This window comes from Halichoerus grypus, chromosome 6 (genome assembly GCF_964656455.1).
Source record: "Halichoerus grypus chromosome 6, mHalGry1.hap1.1, whole genome shotgun sequence".
Taxonomy (NCBI): domain Eukaryota; kingdom Metazoa; phylum Chordata; class Mammalia; order Carnivora; family Phocidae; genus Halichoerus; species Halichoerus grypus.
The window spans coordinates 132,678,947-132,698,246 of record NC_135717.1 but is presented as its reverse complement, the minus strand read 5'-3'; the positions used below and the strand labels follow the sequence as shown (position 1 = coordinate 132,698,246).

General features: G+C 43.0%; 1 protein-coding gene across 1 annotated transcript in view; it reads left to right on the top strand.

Annotated features, from left to right (window-relative positions):
* BEST3 (bestrophin 3) overlaps nt 1-18,120 on the top strand; it is a 32,802-nt gene extending 14,682 nt beyond the window's left edge. Inside the window, exons 6-9 of the mRNA XM_036110378.2 lie at nt 77-229; nt 3,656-3,736; nt 5,444-5,595; nt 17,181-18,120. Coding sequence (XP_035966271.2) covers nt 77-229; nt 3,656-3,736; nt 5,444-5,595; nt 17,181-18,120 — 1,326 coding nt within the window. The remainder of the gene's footprint in view (nt 1-76; nt 230-3,655; nt 3,737-5,443; nt 5,596-17,180) is intronic.
* Nucleotides 18,121-19,300: the final 1,180 nt, after the last annotated feature.

The window sequence follows — 19,300 nt, the reverse complement described above, 5'->3', positions numbered from 1 at the left end:
TTGCACGTGGTTTTTCCTCGCTACTTGCCGCGGGTGCCGGGCGCCGGGCTCTCACTCAGGCTTCTCTCCACCGCAGGTTGTCACGCTGGCTGTCTACACCTTCTTCTTCGCCTGCCTGATTGGACGCCAGTTTTTGGATCCCACCAAAGGCTACGCGGGGCATGACTTAGACCTTTACATTCCAATCTTCACTCTCCTGCAGTTCTTCTTCTATGCAGGATGGCTCAAGGTAGCCCACGGTCTCCGTGCCTGAGATCCGCTCTGTAATCCCTGTCCTGTTCTACACTCTGCACCCTGGTCCTTTACTGAGTCACTCGTTCAGGAGCCCTTCAAAGGTAGATTTAACATTTAATCGCCCAGAGATGTCATTACTTTTAAAGTAGGGATTCAAGAGGTGGTGAGTACCGTATTACAGCAATCTGAAGCGAAGAGATTACAAGAACACTCTTTCATGGCTACTGATTTTTGTTAAGTCTTTGTGTGCTCCCATTAAGATTATAGTAATGTAATTAAAGTAATAACTGTAACTGCCTTGATATTTTATACCACAGTAGGCAGCTAGGCAGAGTACGAGAGTAAATAAGAAGCCTTAAGCATTAGTATTGTATTATTATCTTGGTTCGGCTCAACTCCGTAGTTAACTGCGACTCTCTGAAATCCCACTAGCTGTCTCACATTAAATGCATCCCATTTTCGGGGCGCCTGGGTGGCTCAGTTGGTTAAGTGACTGCCTTCGGCTCAGGTCATGATCCTGGAGTCCCGGGATCGAGTCCCGCATCGGGCTCCCTGCTCAGTGGGGAGTCTGCTTCTCCCTCTGACTCTCCTCCCTCTCATGCTCTCTGTCTCTCATTCTCTCTCAAATAAAAAATGAATAAATAAATGCATCCCATTTTCAAAACCAGAACTGAGCCTCAGAAAATGATTCATCAGAATCAAAACCAGAAACACCGGGATTTATGACGACATTCGGTTTGCCAGGAAATTAAAAACAGGTCAGAGCCATGAGAAGGACTTGTCCCACCATCAGTGCAGAATTGCACTTGTCCCCACCCCCAGCCCCCCCTCCACTCCCCTCCTGTCCCCTCCCCCCTCTACCCTGGACGCGTGCGTAGACACCATGGCCCGAGTCTTGCAGCTCTTCTGTGAACTTCCGAAAGAGAAGTACACACACACACACACACACACACACACACACACACACACAAAGATAAGAGCTCCATTAAGTTAATTGAAATCTAATGACAGTTTGAAGATGACTTGAATAAAATCCAATTGTCCAACGTTTGACCTTCCAGCCAGCCACGTTGCGTGTGGGCACTGAGGCGGCCTTCCAGGCTGTGGCAAAATTTTCCCCGCCAGTGCCTTTACTTTTTGGTTTGAATCGTAACCAGGGAAAATAAATATGTCTGCACTTCAAAAACTAAAGGCGTGTCCCTTATAATTGGCAAAAACATTTTCAGCCAGGTGACAGTGATTCTTAATTATTTTTACCCATTTAAGCCAGAGAAAGAGCAAGAGAAACTAATAGCTCTCATCTCCCATTCGAGAAAAAAGAAGACTCGAGTCTTAGAAAATCACCACGCTGGCCCAAATGCTCGATCATTCTGGTCTTTTATTGTCCTGTCCCCTGAGTTGTGCTGAGCTTTTTATTCTTTGCTTTGTGTCCCTGTGAAGTGTTTGCCCAGCGTGTTCGGAACCGTTAGCAGTTCCTGCCTTCTGAAATGCTCTCTAAAATATTAACATTCTGTTCCTTTATAAAATACTTTTAAAGGCAAAACATGAAAATACAATCTTAGCTCCTTTAAGAGACAGACAACCCTAAAAGAAGAGAAGTATTTTCCCACCCAATGTATTATATCTCACTTTCTAAGTAGCTGTTTTATCTTTCCCATCCTAATATTTATAAATCTTTTCAAAGTGTAAAAACAAAAACAAACAAACAAACAAAACCATCTTAACCTTATACACAGTATATTACTCAGTTATTTCCTGGAAAGGGAGCTTCTAAGAAAGTAAAGGATATTTTTTGAGATAGTCAATCCAGAAACATAAGTATCATTTGGGTAGGTAAATGTAGACTCTAATACTATATACAGGACTGATCCCATAAAAGTGAAATTCTGGATGTAACAAAAATATTTTTAGGGTCTATCCAGTGGCCCAGTTAAGGAAAACCCTGGGCCAGAAAGGGTGGATAACCCCTGGAAGTTGCAGTAAAGGACTTTGACATGGATATTGCTGTGAAGCTGACTGATTCGGGGCACAGGTGCTGCCCAGTTTTGTCACTTACAAGGGAGATGCGCCTCTCCAAGCCGATGGTTCTCAACTCCAGCCACACACTAAAATCTCCTGGAGCTTCATCCAGTACTGATAGCTCAACTCAACCTCACCTCCATTAAATCAGAATCTCTGAGGGAGGGACCCAGGCATTAAGGCCCTTTAAAGTTCCCCAGGTGATTTGGATCATCCAAGATTGAGAACAGCTGCTCTAAGTGGTTAGTGGTTAGACTTAAATCCTAAAAATTAAGTAGGTAGATTTTCTACCAAATAGTCTGAGAATATAGAAACTCAACTAATCAATGGTGCCTTTATTTTATACACTTGTTTTTCCCATCTAGACCCAATGTAAAATATCTCTCTCTCACACACACACACAGACAGACATATCTAGATAATAAAAATCAAAGGGATTTTTTTAAGATTTATTTATTTATTTGAGGGGGGTAAGGGCAGAAGGAGAGGGAGCGAGAATCCCAAGCAGATTTTGCACTGAGCGCAGAGCCCCACGTGGGGCTCAATCTCACAACCCCAAGATCATGACCTGAGATGAAACCAAGAGTCGATGCTTAACCAACTGAGCCGCCCAGGTGCCCCTCAAAGGGATAATTTAAAAAGGAGCATTACATATTTGGCATATAAATCTCTCATCAAGTCTCTTCAATTCTGGAACACAGTAGATCATTTCATATTGATTAACTATTAGAAAATATGTGAAAAAAAAAATGCGATAAGGAGCTACCTAAACTTGTCCATGGGAAAACTGACTTACCAGGTACCAGAAAATCCTTTAGAGTAAAACAAAGTGAGACAAATTCCAGCTTTATGACTTGCTAGCTCTCTGACTCGTTCATTTAGCTGTTATGTCCAATAAATGTGAAAAGTCCTTGTATTATTTTCTTTAATTGTGCTTTAAGTCTTTCTTTGCTGTTTTATCTTCCCCGTGGTTACATTTTGTCTCATCACCTGGGCCCTTGTAAATTCCTTAAGATCACAGGCTACGTAGCCCTGCAGGTGCCCAGCACAGTGCCTTGCACCTCGTCAGTGCTCCTTCAACTCTCACTGGCTCGATTTGTACCTGAACATCAATCATTTGGCTCCTAAACAGTACACAGCTTCTCCTGGGGAGGGCCTGCACTGTCCCCAGCTGAACAGACAGATCCACTGGAGAGCAAACCCATGCAGGTGCTTCATTCGTGGTCTGAGAGTCAAGTCTCACTTGTGGATAAATATCGGTGTCCATGAAACGACCCACTCCCCTCTGGGCTTCATATTATGAAAGTAGCAAAAGGCATCATCTTCATCTTCATCACCTTCAGCCTGCATTCTTAGTCTTCACAAGCATCATGATAGACTTATTCTATGTTCTCAACTGCAGGTAGCTGAGCAGCTTATCAACCCATTTGGAGAAGACGATGATGATTTTGAAACCAACTGGTGCATTGACAGAAATTTGCAGGTTAGAGGAGCTTCTCTTTCCTGTGCAAACATTAATAATGAATCACTTGTGATGTTTCAAATCTGAACAGACTCTGAATACAGGCCCCTGAACTTCAGAGCTTTAGTCACAGATGAAAGAGGTTTGGCTTTTCAGTATGTTGTCTTACGTCCGTTGCAGTGAAGTTTAGTCCCTTTTAAGCAGAATTTCAAGCCAATTTTCTTTGTAAGTTTCTTTGTTAGCTTTACACAGCCTCTTCCATCTTACTACAGAGCAATATTTTCATCCATTCTTTCATCTGTTTTCTGTTGCCACCCAAGTGAGGTTAGCAGGGACATAAAATGGCAGCCAGACATGATCTGGTGTGAGGTGAGTTCCTGAATTCATGTGATGTAGGAGCCTGCGGTCAGATGACTATGCAGCTGGACACTGGGCACGTGGGCCACACCGACTTTGTCTCAAATCTGCCTGAACTAAACCAAATGGACCCCAGGACCCTGACCCCAAAGCATTATTCCAGAGAGGTTTTTCATGAAGAACCAGCATGAGAGAATTTTCCTTTCTGGCAGGACTCTCCTCAGACCATTCTCTTTCTCACAGGCTGAGAAAAGAATTTCAATTTGTCTACTTGCTTCAGGCTCTTACTCAGCTCCTAAAGAGGTTCAAATGTTTCACCGTAGATCACTGTTGGTTCACAAACTGGCCCAAACGTGGAGGGTCAGCAGAGAGGGAAGAAAGGCCACTCCAGATTGGTAGGTGGCAGGTTGACTAAGCAAGGGGACTGAGAGACCAGACTTGGCTTGGGTGGCCGCAAGACGGGTGGATCTCCATGCCCACCTGCCAGAATCTTCTAAGTTTATACAGAGGCCTTAACTGGGTTCAGCCACACTTTCAGTCCAGATGGTCTCAACAACACGTTGCTCTCCCAAGGCTGTGTCCTTGAAGTGGCTCCATTGTGGGAACAGTGAGCAGAATGTACATTCCAATGACAGGGGAGGGGTGGGGGGTGAGGGACCTACGATTGCCTGGGTTCAGCTCTCAGGTCAACAGAGGTTACTTCCTCTCCATTGACCTTCTCCAACAATCACACTGTCAGTCTGTCAGGGAGGAAGCATAATGGTTAGGCCACTTGCTCTTTGTAAAAATTGGATTTGCAGAAGATTAATAATTTATTCATGCATCAGTGTGTCAAAGTCAGGAAGAGACCGCTATATAGCCCCAGGCAGTGTAGACTTGCTGATATAGTTTTCCAAAAAAACAAACAAAAAATCAACCCACATAAGACATGATATCAAGTATAAGTATGTTTATGGAATCAACAGAATGGGATATTGAGAATCTTCAACTTCCTATAATATCTGGAACTTTAAGTTTGCTGTCAGGATAGCCATTAGACAACACAGTAACTTTGAACAAAGAAGAAAAAGGTGTCTCTCCTGCCTCCAGGTAAAACATAGCTTGCTCCATTCTGGGAATGTGGCTTGACAAACCAAGTCTGGGCAGTTTTATAGCCCCACTTAACGCCCATTTCCAAGTGCTCTTGTGCAGTAAACAACATGTACAACTGTGTGGCAGCCCTGGTTACAACAAATATTGAACAACAGACATTTGTATATTTACTCTTTCAGACTGTTCTATCCTCCTGCAAATCCCATCCACCCACTGGAACTTTCTTTCTTAATACAACTCACAACCGAATTAATTCTAACAATAAAACGATGATTTTAGGTCTCTCTTTTAGCTGTGGATGAAATGCACATGAGCTTACCTAAGATGAAGAAGGACATTTACTGGGACGATTCTGCTGCTCGACCACCTTATACACTGGCAGCTGCTGACTACTGCATACCCTCATTTCTGGGGTCAACAGTCGAAATGGGGTAAGTGCATTTTTTTAAATCATCAATATTTAGAAAATAAGTAGGGCACTGTTCTGATTTTTTATGTCCTGATCTTGAATTTATTTTCATGACAGCTCTCAATTATTAATATCTTAGGAGGGTAGCCTTTTCAAATTTTCAGATATAATTAATATGCCCAAGGAAGTTTGAGAGTAAAGAAACTATAGTTTCTGGTTTAAATGTGGTGTGTGTGTGTGTGTGTGTGTATTTGGGGGTAATTTGCACTTTACCTTGTTTTTATACCACAGAAAACTTTTCCAATAGTTATGAAACTATCCCCTTTTTTTTCTTCCAATTTGAAAAGTAGTTTAATTATTCAATTATATAGTCTTTAATTATGATTATCATAATTAAATGTATTTGTAACAAGTATTAATTGAGCATATACCGTGTGCAGGCACTGTGTTAGACTATGTGGAGACAAGCAAATCTTAAGGAATGAGGTAAGTTTTATCAAAAGTTTTCTCTAGGATTTTAATTCAACTATGTTTAGTAGACCAGTCAGTCTCTGTTCTGCAGTTTTAACATAACAATCTGTCCCTGTGTACTTAGCTTTAAATAAATGGGCTGAGGCCTGAAGTAAATCATGCACAGTTTTTGAATAATTTTATTAAATCTGATAATGTATTTGATTTTGGAGAAATGTGTGAATGTGGGGGAAGTTTAAGTATATTTGCTGAAGGCAGATGCCACAGTTTCCAAGTAACTTAAAGAGAAGACTGTGGACAAATTTAGAAAAATAAGAAGAACCCCTCTAAAAAATTGTAGAAAAGGCAAAAAACTTTTGCAGGATTTTTCTTATGACTTTTGGCAAAACTGTTTGCTGTTCTTTGAGGCCAGCTCTCAGCAGATTTGTGAGGTGAGTTCATGTCCTGTCGTTGCCCCCTGGTACCTTCTTTCCTCTCCCCCACAGTGTTCAGCCCTCCTCTTTCCCTACCATCAGGATATCTAGCTTCCACCATATTCCTATAAGGCTTTACCCTTGGCAGAATGTCTCTTAATCCTAACAAATAATGGTTTATGGCACTCCTCCTCCAAAGGAGCCTCTGAGGCTAAAAGCCTTTCAAGATCCAAAGGAAAAGATGACAAAGTAGAATTTCAGGAGTTGTGGCAAATAATGAGATGATTTAGGAGCCAGGAGAGTTGCCTTGTTGTCCTCAAAGCACACCTTAGAGAAGGTTGCACGTTCCAGGCTAGGCTTGCCTCTGCTTCTAGAGAAGGCCTGCTAAGCCGGGGCTTCCTCCAGCCTGGGGTGCTCATCCCTCCCCCTAGCCGGTTGCTCGTGCTCCAGGAAGAGTCATTCACTGTTGTTTGCAGTTCTCAGCCTTTTGTCATTCATTCTTCAGGGGCAGTTTCATGGATTTTGAAATCCTTCTCAATTTTGAAAAGTAACTGATGTTTTTCTGTGCGTTTGTTTTTGGACATCTCAGTAGGCTTTAACCTTTCCCTCCATTCCCATCACTGATTAATGCAAAGTGTTTGAAGATCTAATTTGTAAGAGAAAAGAAAGCAGCACATTTGATAGGGTCGGGGAATCATGGCGGTGATGCTATTTAGACTGTCAGCGCCCTTGGACTCCATTGCTGTTGTCCATGGGTAGTTGTTCGTACAGGATGGTTAAAATGATATATTTTTGGTCTCAAGATTTTTATCTTGATCTGCACATTCATCCCAATCATCATAATTTTACATTCTCATGTAAGTGTCCATGTTCCTTAGAAAGTATTAGGATATATATTTCTCCTATTTCTAAATATAGAAACTCAGAATTAGGGATTTACAAGATCTCAAAGAAAATATCTACCCCCAAACAATTATTGAGAAGATTAAATGAGATTGTAAACCTAAAACACTCCAGATATAACCATAGAGCGTTGTCAATATGGACTTGTGTAAATCTCTCATTTGTGGATGTCAAAGTGAGGCATAGAAAAATTAAACAAGTCTAAGCCGTTACTTGTATTAAGCTAGTTCTGGGAAATTTAAGACAGAAAATAAAATGCTTCAGAGAAAACTAGGAGATATGATATTTAAGAATGCAGCAAAGTTTTTAGCTGTCAGAGAGAATTCCTGTAATTAAGACGGACTGTTTGTTAGCAGGATGGGAACAGGCACAGGTAAAGGCCAGAGTCTATTAGGGGAGGCATTTAACTGGACTCCTCTAGAACCAATTGATCAAATAAACAATCAGGCAAAAGCTCACTTGGTCTTGATTTTCTGCATGAATGAGGACCATTCAAGGGGAGCCTCACAACCCAGGAAAAGTCGCTCCAAGAATGCAGGCTTTTGGAGAATTCACAGAAATGTCCTCTTTGATCCATCACTGTAGATTCCTTCCAGGACTGTGCTATTAGACAAGCTGTTTCTGGTTGTCTGTGATGGAAAACCAACTCCAGCTAACATAAGCAAAAAAAGGTTTCTTGGGTCACATCTAGAGACTAGCCTCACTTTGAGTGTGGCTGGATCCAGAGGCTCAAAGAATGTCACCAGGACTCACTCTTGCCCTGTCTCTCTGTTCCCGCTTTTCTCTCCATTGGCTCAGGTTTCAGGCAGGCTCTCCCCTCCTGATTGCAAAATGGCAAGATGGCAGCCAGAAGCTTCAGGCCTACAACCTATCTTCTCAGCAAATCCTATGGAAAGAGTACATCTCTTCTCCAACTCTTAAAATTAAAGTACTGAATTAATTGGCTGGGCTTGGCTAACATGCCCATTGTTGAACCAATCACTATCAACAGGGAGACATGATGTTTTGATTAGCCAAGGCTGGTTCACATGTCCATCTTTGGACTAAGGGGTGTGGCCAGCCCCAACCAACCATATGGAGTAGATGATGTCTTAAGAAAATTAGGGTGGTGGGGGCGCCTGGGTGGCTCAGCTGTTAAGCATCTGCCTTTGGCCCAGGACCCTGGGATCGAGCCCCACATCGGGCTCCCTGCTCATCGGGGAGCCTGCTTCTCCCTCTCCCACTCCGCCTGCTTGTGTTCCGTCTCTCTCTGTCAAATAAATAAATAAAATCTTTAAAAAAAGAAAAAGAAAATTAGGGTGGTATTACCAGGAAAGGGTGAATGGTTTGCTAGGCTGACAAAAGCAATAGATGTCCTCTGAAATCACAAAAGATAATTCCCTAAGCATTGTATTGTTCACTCACCAAATACAAGGTCAATATCAAGAGAGCCATCTGACTGAGGCTCAGGGAAAAGGGAAGGTAAGAGTAAGGATTATTGTAGCACAGGTGATTTTATTGATGATGACTGAGCCAACGAGCCCTTTGCATTAGAATAAAGACCAGATGTCAAAATAGTATGGATGCAAACATTTCAGACAAGTGTTTGCTGCTTGATGTGCATATAAAATCCTTTCCTGGATGAGTAAGTTTTTTATTTTCTTATTCTATTGAGGATGTATGTTCCCAGTATATTTAATTCAGAAATCAAAGTTCCCTTATCTTTTCATATCAATGTTTCAAGCTTATGATCACAATTCCCATGACCCAGAAATTCTAAAAATTAAGGTGATGCCCTCAATAACTGAGCAAAAGTACTGTCCAGGGGCAACCTGAGAAATTACTCTGCTTCATATTTTCCTTCACATTTGATACACTGCTCATTTCCACATAAAAAGGAAATTCCTTAGAGACAATTCCTCTCTTCTCTATATTCAGGAACATGTTCAAAATATTGCCCTATTTTCTACACATTTATCAAATGTACATTAGTGAAATAAAGTAAGTTTTCCCCCATTTTTTATCTCAAGTACAAATTTACAATATCATGTTTTTCCTTGTATCTTCACGTACACAACAAACTCATCCATTTATTCTAGGCAAAATATGCTTTCAGGGCCTGGTATATGGTAGGTTATATGCCAAATGCTAGGCAGAGGCAAAAAAAAAACAAAACAAAAACAAAACAAATACCTCTTAAGCTCACAGACATAATGAGGAGACAGGTTATAATACAATGTGGTAAACACAGCAATAGAGAAATGCTCACCCAGCCCGGTGAATCAGACAAAACTCCTTGGAGCTGAGAAGTCTAATGTGCATCTTTAAGAATAAATTAGGAGCTAGCACAGATAGGAATAAGGATTCAGCAGAGGGTAAATGCATTGCGGTGATCTGCTGTTTTAATTAAGGTGTCCTGGCATTGTCTTTACTGTGGAGATACTATTAACCAAGACGAAGAGAACACAGGCAAGCAGCCATAAGAAGAGTTGTCCATAAGACACACATAAAGAAAACACGGCCCAAGCCCTGAAATGCAAATGGGTCTTCTTTGGGCAATACTAAACACTTATGTCTAATAAACCAAACTTTATCAAAACAAACCTAGAATGCTTAAACTCATGCCAGCATTGCTGAAAATAAACTTCTTTTTAAAACAAACAAAAAATAAGATCCAGGCCTAGCCTACCACAGCTAGCTGGAGGTAGAATGCTTTTCACATTATACCATCATGAGTCACTCCAAAATCCTTATTATTTTTTAAATACTCGGGATTATCCATTAGCACAAATTTAAAAGTCTCCAAGGAATGGAACACATGGAAATGAAAGACCTGAAGTCTCATAACTCCCTTTAATCCTATCTTGAAAATCAAAACCACCAAGAGTAAAGAAGCAATAATCCCTTAAAGGCATTGGAAAAACCCAAATGAAATATCTATCCATAACAGCTGAAGGATTCCAAATCCTGGAGAAGAGGGGCTGTTGCTGCTTATGAAGTGGATCACGCTAGGGTATACACATGGGACTGTGCTCGCGCTCACTGTCCTGCTGATGTAGACGCATGCGCTCAGCTTAGGAACCTTGAACCTCTGGCTGCAGCACCATTTAAAGAACACTGCTTTATTGGGCTTTCTGCCAGGATTCAAATATGTCACCACTTCCTCACATTTAGAGTGATCTTAAGGAATGGGTCTAAGAAGTCAGTTCAGGACGCACTTAGAAAAGAGGAGAAATATAAACATTTTTGTAAGAGTTCCTTCTGGTTCAGAGCTGAGGGATTTATTTAAGATTTATTTGGTACTGTAAAACTGCAACCACTTTACCCAGAAATAATGACTTTTACTTATCTATCTTTATTCCAAAGTTTCTAAGAATGTGTAGAGATAATACAATTACTTTTTTGCAATTATACATACATATTTAATGTGCACAAAGCATTAGGATTGCATGGTACAGTCAGAAGTATTCTTAGTGATACTAGCTCAAATATACCAAAACATATACTTAACAAGCAAATACTTTATTAAATTGTGGTTAAATATACTTCTAGATGGATGTTTTAGTCAGTAATCCTTTCTTAGGTAACTATATTCAAATATTTATCTTTACAAAAAAATACACAGTCTGATATATACTATTGCATGCTTGGTTATAAACTACCAAAAATATCTCAATTTCTGAATCACTAACTTCAACAAAAATGTATTCTTGGAACATTGATTTTCACTTAATGTACCAGAAAGGAAGGAGAGATGGAACCTCCCAAGGAGATGGCATTAAGTTTGTAATTTTAGAACTTTCTCAGGGCTTCTTTCAAATGCCGACATGGGTTCACCACTGGCACTCAATTTTCACCTTCTAAAAGATATAAGAGGTATAGATGACTTAATTTCCTTTTCTAGCAAAACTCTTGTAGAATACGACAGTGTGGAAACGTGGGGGATTGTAAGTGAACCCCCACTTTGGACCACAATTTATTTTTGTTTCAGCCAGCAGAGGCTAAGTGAGCATAACCAGAGTGGTAACACGAGGCTAGATAGGCCTGTTCTTTTACCAGATTTGCCATAATCCTCGGTCCAAACTAGCAGAGAGGCAAGAGAGAGGTAGCGGGAGGGTGGCCAGTTCCGTGTGCACCTCTCTGGGCTAAGCAAACCTCCCATGATGCTCCACTTCTGGAAACTGTCCCCCAGCAAGGGAGTGCTGGATGGATACAGCCTTCTGTCTGCTGGATTTTCCTCACAACGCTTGGCCCCGCACCTCCCAGCACAGAATAAGAGTTACCTTTCCCATCTCATAAATCCTGGGCTACCGCTTTGACAAGCTTCTGCAGTGAAAACGGTTATAAATAACCGCCTTCGCCTCTAATGGCTTTGCCATGAATAAATGCTCCTCCACACGTGCTCCTGCCGCCCTGAGAGATTTTCAGGCAAATTATCAGCTCCCTCCAAGGCAGCTGCGTGACTTTGAGTAACACCAGCAATTTGAAAACAATAAATCTGATGTGAGAAGTAGAACTCATCATATTAAACATCAATTTCCTAAATTCCTCATTAAAATTCGGTTAAAATGACCTAAATTAATTGAATTTAAGTTGGCAAAATACCGCTTTAAATGTGGCACAACAAGAAAAAAAAATTGACGACCACGTGAGGTGATGATGTTGGCTAAACTTACTGTGGCAAACATTCCACAATACACACGTGTATCAAATCACATCATACACATTAAACTTCAGAATGTTCTATGTCAGTTGTATATCAGTAAACCTGGGGGGAAGATTAAAAAAAAAAAAAAAAAAACATGGCCCAGACTAAAAAAGGCAAGCATCATCCACTTTTACCCTTCAACCTTTTGAAGCTCTATATTTACCTATCATACACATGAGAAAGGGGTTGCTTTGTAAAAAGCTTGCTCCGAAAAAAAAAAAAAGCATTAAATCTCTCAAGTCATCAGGACTATTTCGGTCTTTCCATATCAGACACACCCCAAGGATTCTGAAAGTCACCACCATCTCCAGCAGTCCGGTCCCCTGCCTCTTATTATGGCAACAGGAGGTGACAAGTGTTCTTCAGCGCCCTGACCAGCTCAAGCAGCTTCTCGAAAGCCCTTAATTAAGTCACTACTGCTCATGCCTTCAGATATCTGTCACTGGCAAGGGAGACTGTGGGGCTGATGGTGTTGTAAGTGCTCAATAGATGTTTTGAAAATGTGAGTTGTTGGTCTTTTTTAACAGCTGAGATTGAAATAAGAACACATCCAATCCTGGCGCCAATGTGACCTGTAGAAATTATGCATGCTCTCCTTCCTAGGCTCGGCTTGCACCAATTGGCCTGACTGGCTTAACATAATCTATTCTCTGTGCCCCACCTCCCTTTCTCAAAAAGAGCCCAATACTTGGCACAACCTTCCTTATTCTCATTTCTTCCATATTAATGATTTACATTGTGCAGTCAGTGTTTCCTGCAGGATTCGGCCATGTCTGCTAGTGGCACAAAAACCACCTGATCAGCCCCATCTTCCTTCTCCGGAAGAACCCAGTTTCTCCCGTCCCAATGCTTCCTCTCCATTCACTCAGTGCCCTCATCTAACCATGAAATGACTGTTAGAGTCCTCCCTTCTAAGGAGTTCATTGGCAGTTGGCAGCTCCAAGGTGTAGTGACACTTTTAAAATACACTCTTGGAGGAGAAAAGGGAGTCACCTTCGGGCAAACACTATCCTTTCCTCCAACCAGGTGCGAGAAGTCAACAACGACTTGGAAGTCACCTCTGACAGTCTGCCGGTCCCTGACAGAGACCTTTTCATATCATCTACCCTTCAAAGCTTTTCCACATCTATTACTCCTTTTGAACTCCCAAACAGCCTGTGAGGCAGGTGGAGGAAGTAGTTTATCGAGTACGATGCTGAGTCACAGAAAGGTTAAGTGGCTCTCCTAAGGTCACACAGCTGGTTAGAGTCAGCCCAGGCAGCAGAAATCCTGGTTCTGCAAGCTCCCGGAAATCAATCCTTTTCCTCACCACAGAGACAATTCTCAAATTCCGTCTTCTGGACACTAAGGGCTGCATGGCACTTTCCATGAACGTCCTCCTAGCTCTAATTACCTGCCTATTTAAGTCCAAGTGAATTCCAGAATGTAAGACCTTTTTCAGCTGACCTTCTCTAATGTAAAGCAATATAATGTTTCTGCTATCATTGTTTTGAGGCATTTTAAGTGGTGTTATATTGGGGCCTCAGGATTGTACTCACCCCATTCTAAAGGTACACTTTATTTTTTTTTAATTTTTTATTGTTATGTTAATCAGCATACATTACATCATTAGTTTTAGATGTAGTGTTCCATGATTCATTGTTTGTGCATAACATGCAGAATGTGCCCTCTTTAATACCCATCACCAGGCCAACCCATCCTCCCACCCCCCTCCGCTCTAGAACCCTCAGTTTGTTTTTCAGAGTCCATCGTCTCTCATGGTTCGTCTCCCCCTCCAATTTCCCCCCCTTCATTCTTCCCCTCCTGCTATCTTCTTCTTTTTTTTTTCTTAACATATATTGCATTATTTGTTTCAGAGGTACAGATCTGAGATTCAACAGTCTTGCACAATTCACAGCGCTTACCAGAGCACATACCCTCTAAAGATACACTTTAAAAACCAAATAAGGAGGAGAAGAAAGTCTAAAAGGATCTAAAAGATACATCCAAACCTCCCAACTGGGAAATGAAAAACCTTTAATGTTTTCTATTCTGTGTACTCTAAGCTTTAAATCATTTTGTTCTTAGACCATGGTTTCTGCTGTCATATTGGGAACCATGACTATGGGAGAAAGGAGATGGGGATCGTGTGCAGGCAGTGAGACGTTCCCTCACGGAAACATTTGGACAAAAGGTTGTTAGGTTCATCACGCTCGGGAGTCTCACTCCTGCTCTTTGATAGCATAAACACCCGGAGGGCCTCCTTCACCACGTCAGTCCCCCAGATCACAGGCAGCCAAGTGATCTTCCCCACTAACAGAAGTCCTTCTGACTAATAGCATGGAAAGTTCCCACATCATGTTTCTCATCCAAAGCATTTCTAGATGACAACATTCATCAACGTTGCTTTCCATATAGCTTTTCCAGCTTGCACACTACTACCAAACAGCACACGGCTAGTTATGCCCTCCATTCTTGAAGAGTCCAAAGCTGCCCACTGCCTCTGCGTAAAGTCCAAATCCCTCGACCTCGATGTGAGACTCTGTAACACAATAAAGGCTGCCTTTTCAGCTGTCTGCCTCAACTCTTCTGTGCTTGATACAACTCAGGTATCTGCTATTCCTCACAAACACCCTAGAGCTTCCCCTGTCTTATTTGCTCAAGTCACTTCTTCCACTTGGAATACTCTGTCCCTTCTCTGCCCATTCGATTCCTACTCAATGTCAAAAGCCAGCTCGAAAACTTGGCCCCAAATGTAGCTATTTATATACATGCTTTCTCCCTCCTCTTAAATGATGCGATATAGTACATATGCAGCTAATTTATTCGTAGCTGGTGCTCAATAGATTGAGTCGGGTAAGTGGATAAATCTCATGCGTCCACACCACAGTCTCATGAGGCAGGAAGGTGCAGTGGGGTCTCATTGGCAGCCCTGCCCGGTGTCAGTTGGTGAATCGGTATTGATTGAACAAGAGCAAGAGCACTGCCCTTTTTGCAGTTTGTTCTTTGCAACTGGTCTGTTTTTCTCTAATTTGTGGCACAGGGCCTTAATCCTCTTGCCCCCGTTGAATATACACATCCATCACATCAGTGCATAGTTAGAAAATTGTGTCCTTGGGATTTATAAAGTTTTGAAGTACTAATAGTACAACTGGGTTTCCTGGAAGATGTTATCGTTCTTACACTGTTGTGTGGTTTAGAAGAAGGCAAGGAAGACAAATCCCATATAAAAAGTCAAGATCCCAGATGGAGGACAGAGGCTCGCCCTATGAAGGGAGATGGCCAGCTCCGCCTCAGATGCCCAGCGTGGCGATCTTGGTGAACGACCCGCGCCGTTGCTCCCCTGGTGCCCTCCTTAACTGAGTGCACTCCTGAAGTGTGACTGCAGATCTGACCTCATGAAATCCAATGAGCCGGGCGCCCGGGGCCGCTGAGGCATGAGTCTGCATTTCCCAAGTCCATGCAACAGAATCGGAGCTGTGCACAGCCCAGCTGTGTGGGGCAGGTGGGGGGGGGGGGCGGGGCGGTGGCGGGGGGTGGCAGGCAGAGACTATCTGGTAGCCAAGGGCTCTGCTGGGGTTTTAGAATAATAGCACGAGGTTGTAATCGGATGCCATTTGGGGACATTTAGCCAGTTAATCCTCTCAACCAGCCATCTTTTATTCATAAACACGGAGGAACAACGTTCTCTTTGCTGCTCACTTTGCCCTTTCAGGTTACACCAATATCGTGCTGTTCCAACTTTCCCCTTTGGGTCACAGAAAGTGCACCTGGCACTGTGTAGGCATCTTGTCCCCACGGATGCCCACATGAATCCTGCACCGGGGTGGATGGAGCACAGTTGCTCCCAGAGCCATTGTGAGCATTTGCGGTTTAAGGGCAAGGCTTAAGTAGCTCTTCCTCAAACCTCAGTGAGACGGTACATGCACCATGTACTGTGAGGCCGGACTTGGTCTTACTACCCCATAGCCCTCACTGTCATCCCAATTATCCATTTTCTTTCAGCCTTGAAGGAGAAGATTCAAAAGGGTAGGATTATTTGTTTTAGGTCTCAAATGTTGAAAATTCAACATTACCAAATCAATCAAACTTCAGCAGCGGGGAGCCCGGTCACATTGCTAGGCCACATTGCAAGGCCACACTCCACAGAGTTCACATTTCTCCTTCCTTAACCCTAGGTGAGCAGACCAGTGATGGTAACAAATTACCTGTGGGCAAAGACTGTTTTACTCATTAATCTGCACCCCCCCCAGGCTCCCCCTTGTTACCCGATACCCATGTATATAAAAGGGATTAAGAACAAAGGTTTTGGAGTCAGATTTCTGAGTTCTGCCCCCACCGGCTACACAGCCTTCAGGAATCTCTCTGGACCTCAGTTTCTTCATCTGTAAAGTGAGAATCATAATAGTACCAGCTCACACAATGAATGTGATAATTAAGTGAATTAATGCATGGAAGGTACTTAAATAAATGCAAATGTCAGCTGTGTTTTGCATGGTCTTGAATTTAACTATGATCCATTATTCTGGAGGGTTTTATGGATCCTTAGTTCATGGCCTTGGTTCACCTGTAATAAGGGTGAAGGAACACCCATTGTATCTTTATTTTTTTTTAATGTCCAAATCTCTAGATTAGTGATTTTCAAAGTGTGGTCTGGGAACTGCTGGGACTCCCCAGAAACCAAGACCCCCAAGACCCAAGTCCTTAAGGTCAAAACTATTTTTGTAACAACACTAAAATGTTATTTACCTTTTTCAGTCTCATTCTTTCCTGAGTGTAGAGTGGAATTTTCCAGAGGCTCCATGCTATGTGATGATGTCATCACTTAACATTTAATGGAATGTGAGCTTGCACATTCTTGTATGTGTGGGTTTTCTTTTTTTATATTCCTCAGTTATTTCCAATACAATAAATAGCAATAGGTATAATCCACATAAACAAATCTCTTCGGGGTATTCAGTAATTTTTAAGAGTTTAAAAAGGTCCTGGGACCAAGAGTTCCGAGAATCTCTGCTGGACTCTCTCAAATTAAAATTTCTTCCATTTCAAAATCTGGAATGCGAACACCAGACTCTGCCCTTAACTTTGAGGTGCTGCCCAGAGAGTTGAGGCCCCGAAGCTGAGCTGCCTGCCTTGTGTCCTTGTGTGTTTCAGACTGTCCGGGTCCGACTTCCCTGGCGAGGAGTGGCTGTGGAGTTACGAGAAGCACGGCCACCGCCGTTCTGTGATTAGGAGAGTCAAGAGGTTCCTGAGTGCCCACGAACACCCCTCCAGCCCCCGGAGGAGAAGCTACGGCCGGCAGGCCAGTGACAGCTCCATGTTCTTTCCCCCAAGTGGTGAGGTCAGCCCAGCCAGGGATCTGCTGGATGTGCCCTCGAGAAGCCCCCACCGTGCCTCAGGCACCCAGAAGCAACCCTGCTCCCCAGAGGGGAGCAGTAAGCTCTACTCCAGCCTGGAGGAGCTGTCCACCATCAGGGAGACCAGCCAGACGAGCACTTTGCAGAGCCTGAGTCCACAGCCCAGCATGAGGGTCTCCCCCACCAAAATGCCGCAGGTCCCCGAGGTACTGATCACAATGGCTGAGGGACCAGTGCCCGTGTCAGATGGCTCCACCACCTCCATCCAGAGTGCAGATTTTACTGGGGTAGAGCCAAGCAGGACTGGACAGCAGGCGGTCCCTGTGGGATTGATTTCATGCCCCACAGAGAAAGGGACACCTCCTAGGGACCCCAGTCCCCAGATTAGTTCAGCCAAAGATGAAAGAAACGTCCTCACGTTTGCCTCTGGGGAAGACCCTAATGATGACAAGTTCCTGAAAAGGTGGAGCCTTCCAGGGTTCCTGGAGTCCAGCCCCACCTCACCGGCAGGCCTTAGTTCAGACCCCGTGAGCCCTGAGCCCGTTCTTTTACTTGACATAGAAGCATCCTCAGAGACCAGTGGAATCAACATTGTGGCTGGCTCTCGAGCCTCTCCTGATATGCTGTATTTAATGGAAAACCTGGACACCAAGGAAACAGATATCATAGATTTTAACAATGAGCCAGCTGAGGAATCACCCAAGGGAAGACCAGAAAGCTCTAGGACCTGGTTCTAGCCGAGGTTCTTACTTTCGAACTGGTCAACTTTTAAAAAAATTTATAAGCTACTTAAAACTGAAGGGCATTATGATCCTAGCTTCTGAGAACTGTTACATGGTGACTTTCACGGAAGTCACACAGACCACAGTGACATAATCTTAACCAAACAGGGAATCTTAATAAAATATATATATGACTTACAATTCAGAGATTATGTTAGATTTGGAAAGGGCCTTGTAGATGATAGTTCCCCAGTTTTGCCTACCGGGAGACAAAGGATGCTCTCCTCCCCACTTTTTCTCTTTTCTTCGGCTCCTCAATCATAAAGAGAGGGAGATGTGTCACACAATGCCACAAAAGCTCATTCCTGATACTGACTCTTTGAGGCTTTCTAACTGTCTCACTCCCACTTTCTAGAACTGTTATCACTTCTTGATTCTTAAGCTTCATCAGCATCACAACCTCCATCTCCCTTCAATTTCTTTTTCTGTTTTCTTTTATTCTCTCATCCTTTTGTCTTTCCCTTCTACTCTGTCCCACCTTTCAGGTTGTACTATTTTCTCTTGCCAACTCTGCTGCTTACTTTTTGCCCTGGTTTTCAAACGATGAGGCATTGGTTGTGCCTCCCACAGGGCAATCAAAGATGTCCGAAAGTCCAACCTGACACACTTAGGCCTCCCGGTGGAAGGCGCGTGGGGGCTGACGGCAGCCATTGCCATTCTTTCTGTAGCCACCCTCTGGCCTTGAACACTGGAGAAATCGGAAGCCAAGAGGACAAGGAACCTGCATAACCAAGTGCTTATGGAACCAAAGAATAACAAGGCTTGAGTGTGTTTGACTCGAACTCTTAAGCAAAAATCCCAATCATGTCACAACATGGGACCAGTTACTGTGTCTGCCAGGTTGTTTGGCATGAGGTAGGATATTGGAGCTGGGAGGTTAAGGGGATCCAGGATGGCACGATGGGGACAGGACGTTGACCAACTCCCTCCAAGGAGTTGTTGAAGGTGGCGGTTGGTTGGGGCCTCCGACTTTGTGTGGAGAACGCTGTGTCTCACTATCTCTGTTGTATGATGAAGCTTGACTACGTATGACTTAACATATAAAGTAACCCTAATTGCTACCATTTACCTAGTACTCACAGGTCCAGGCAGCAGCCTGTAAAGTTCACAGAGAATTTCACTAATCCTCACAGGA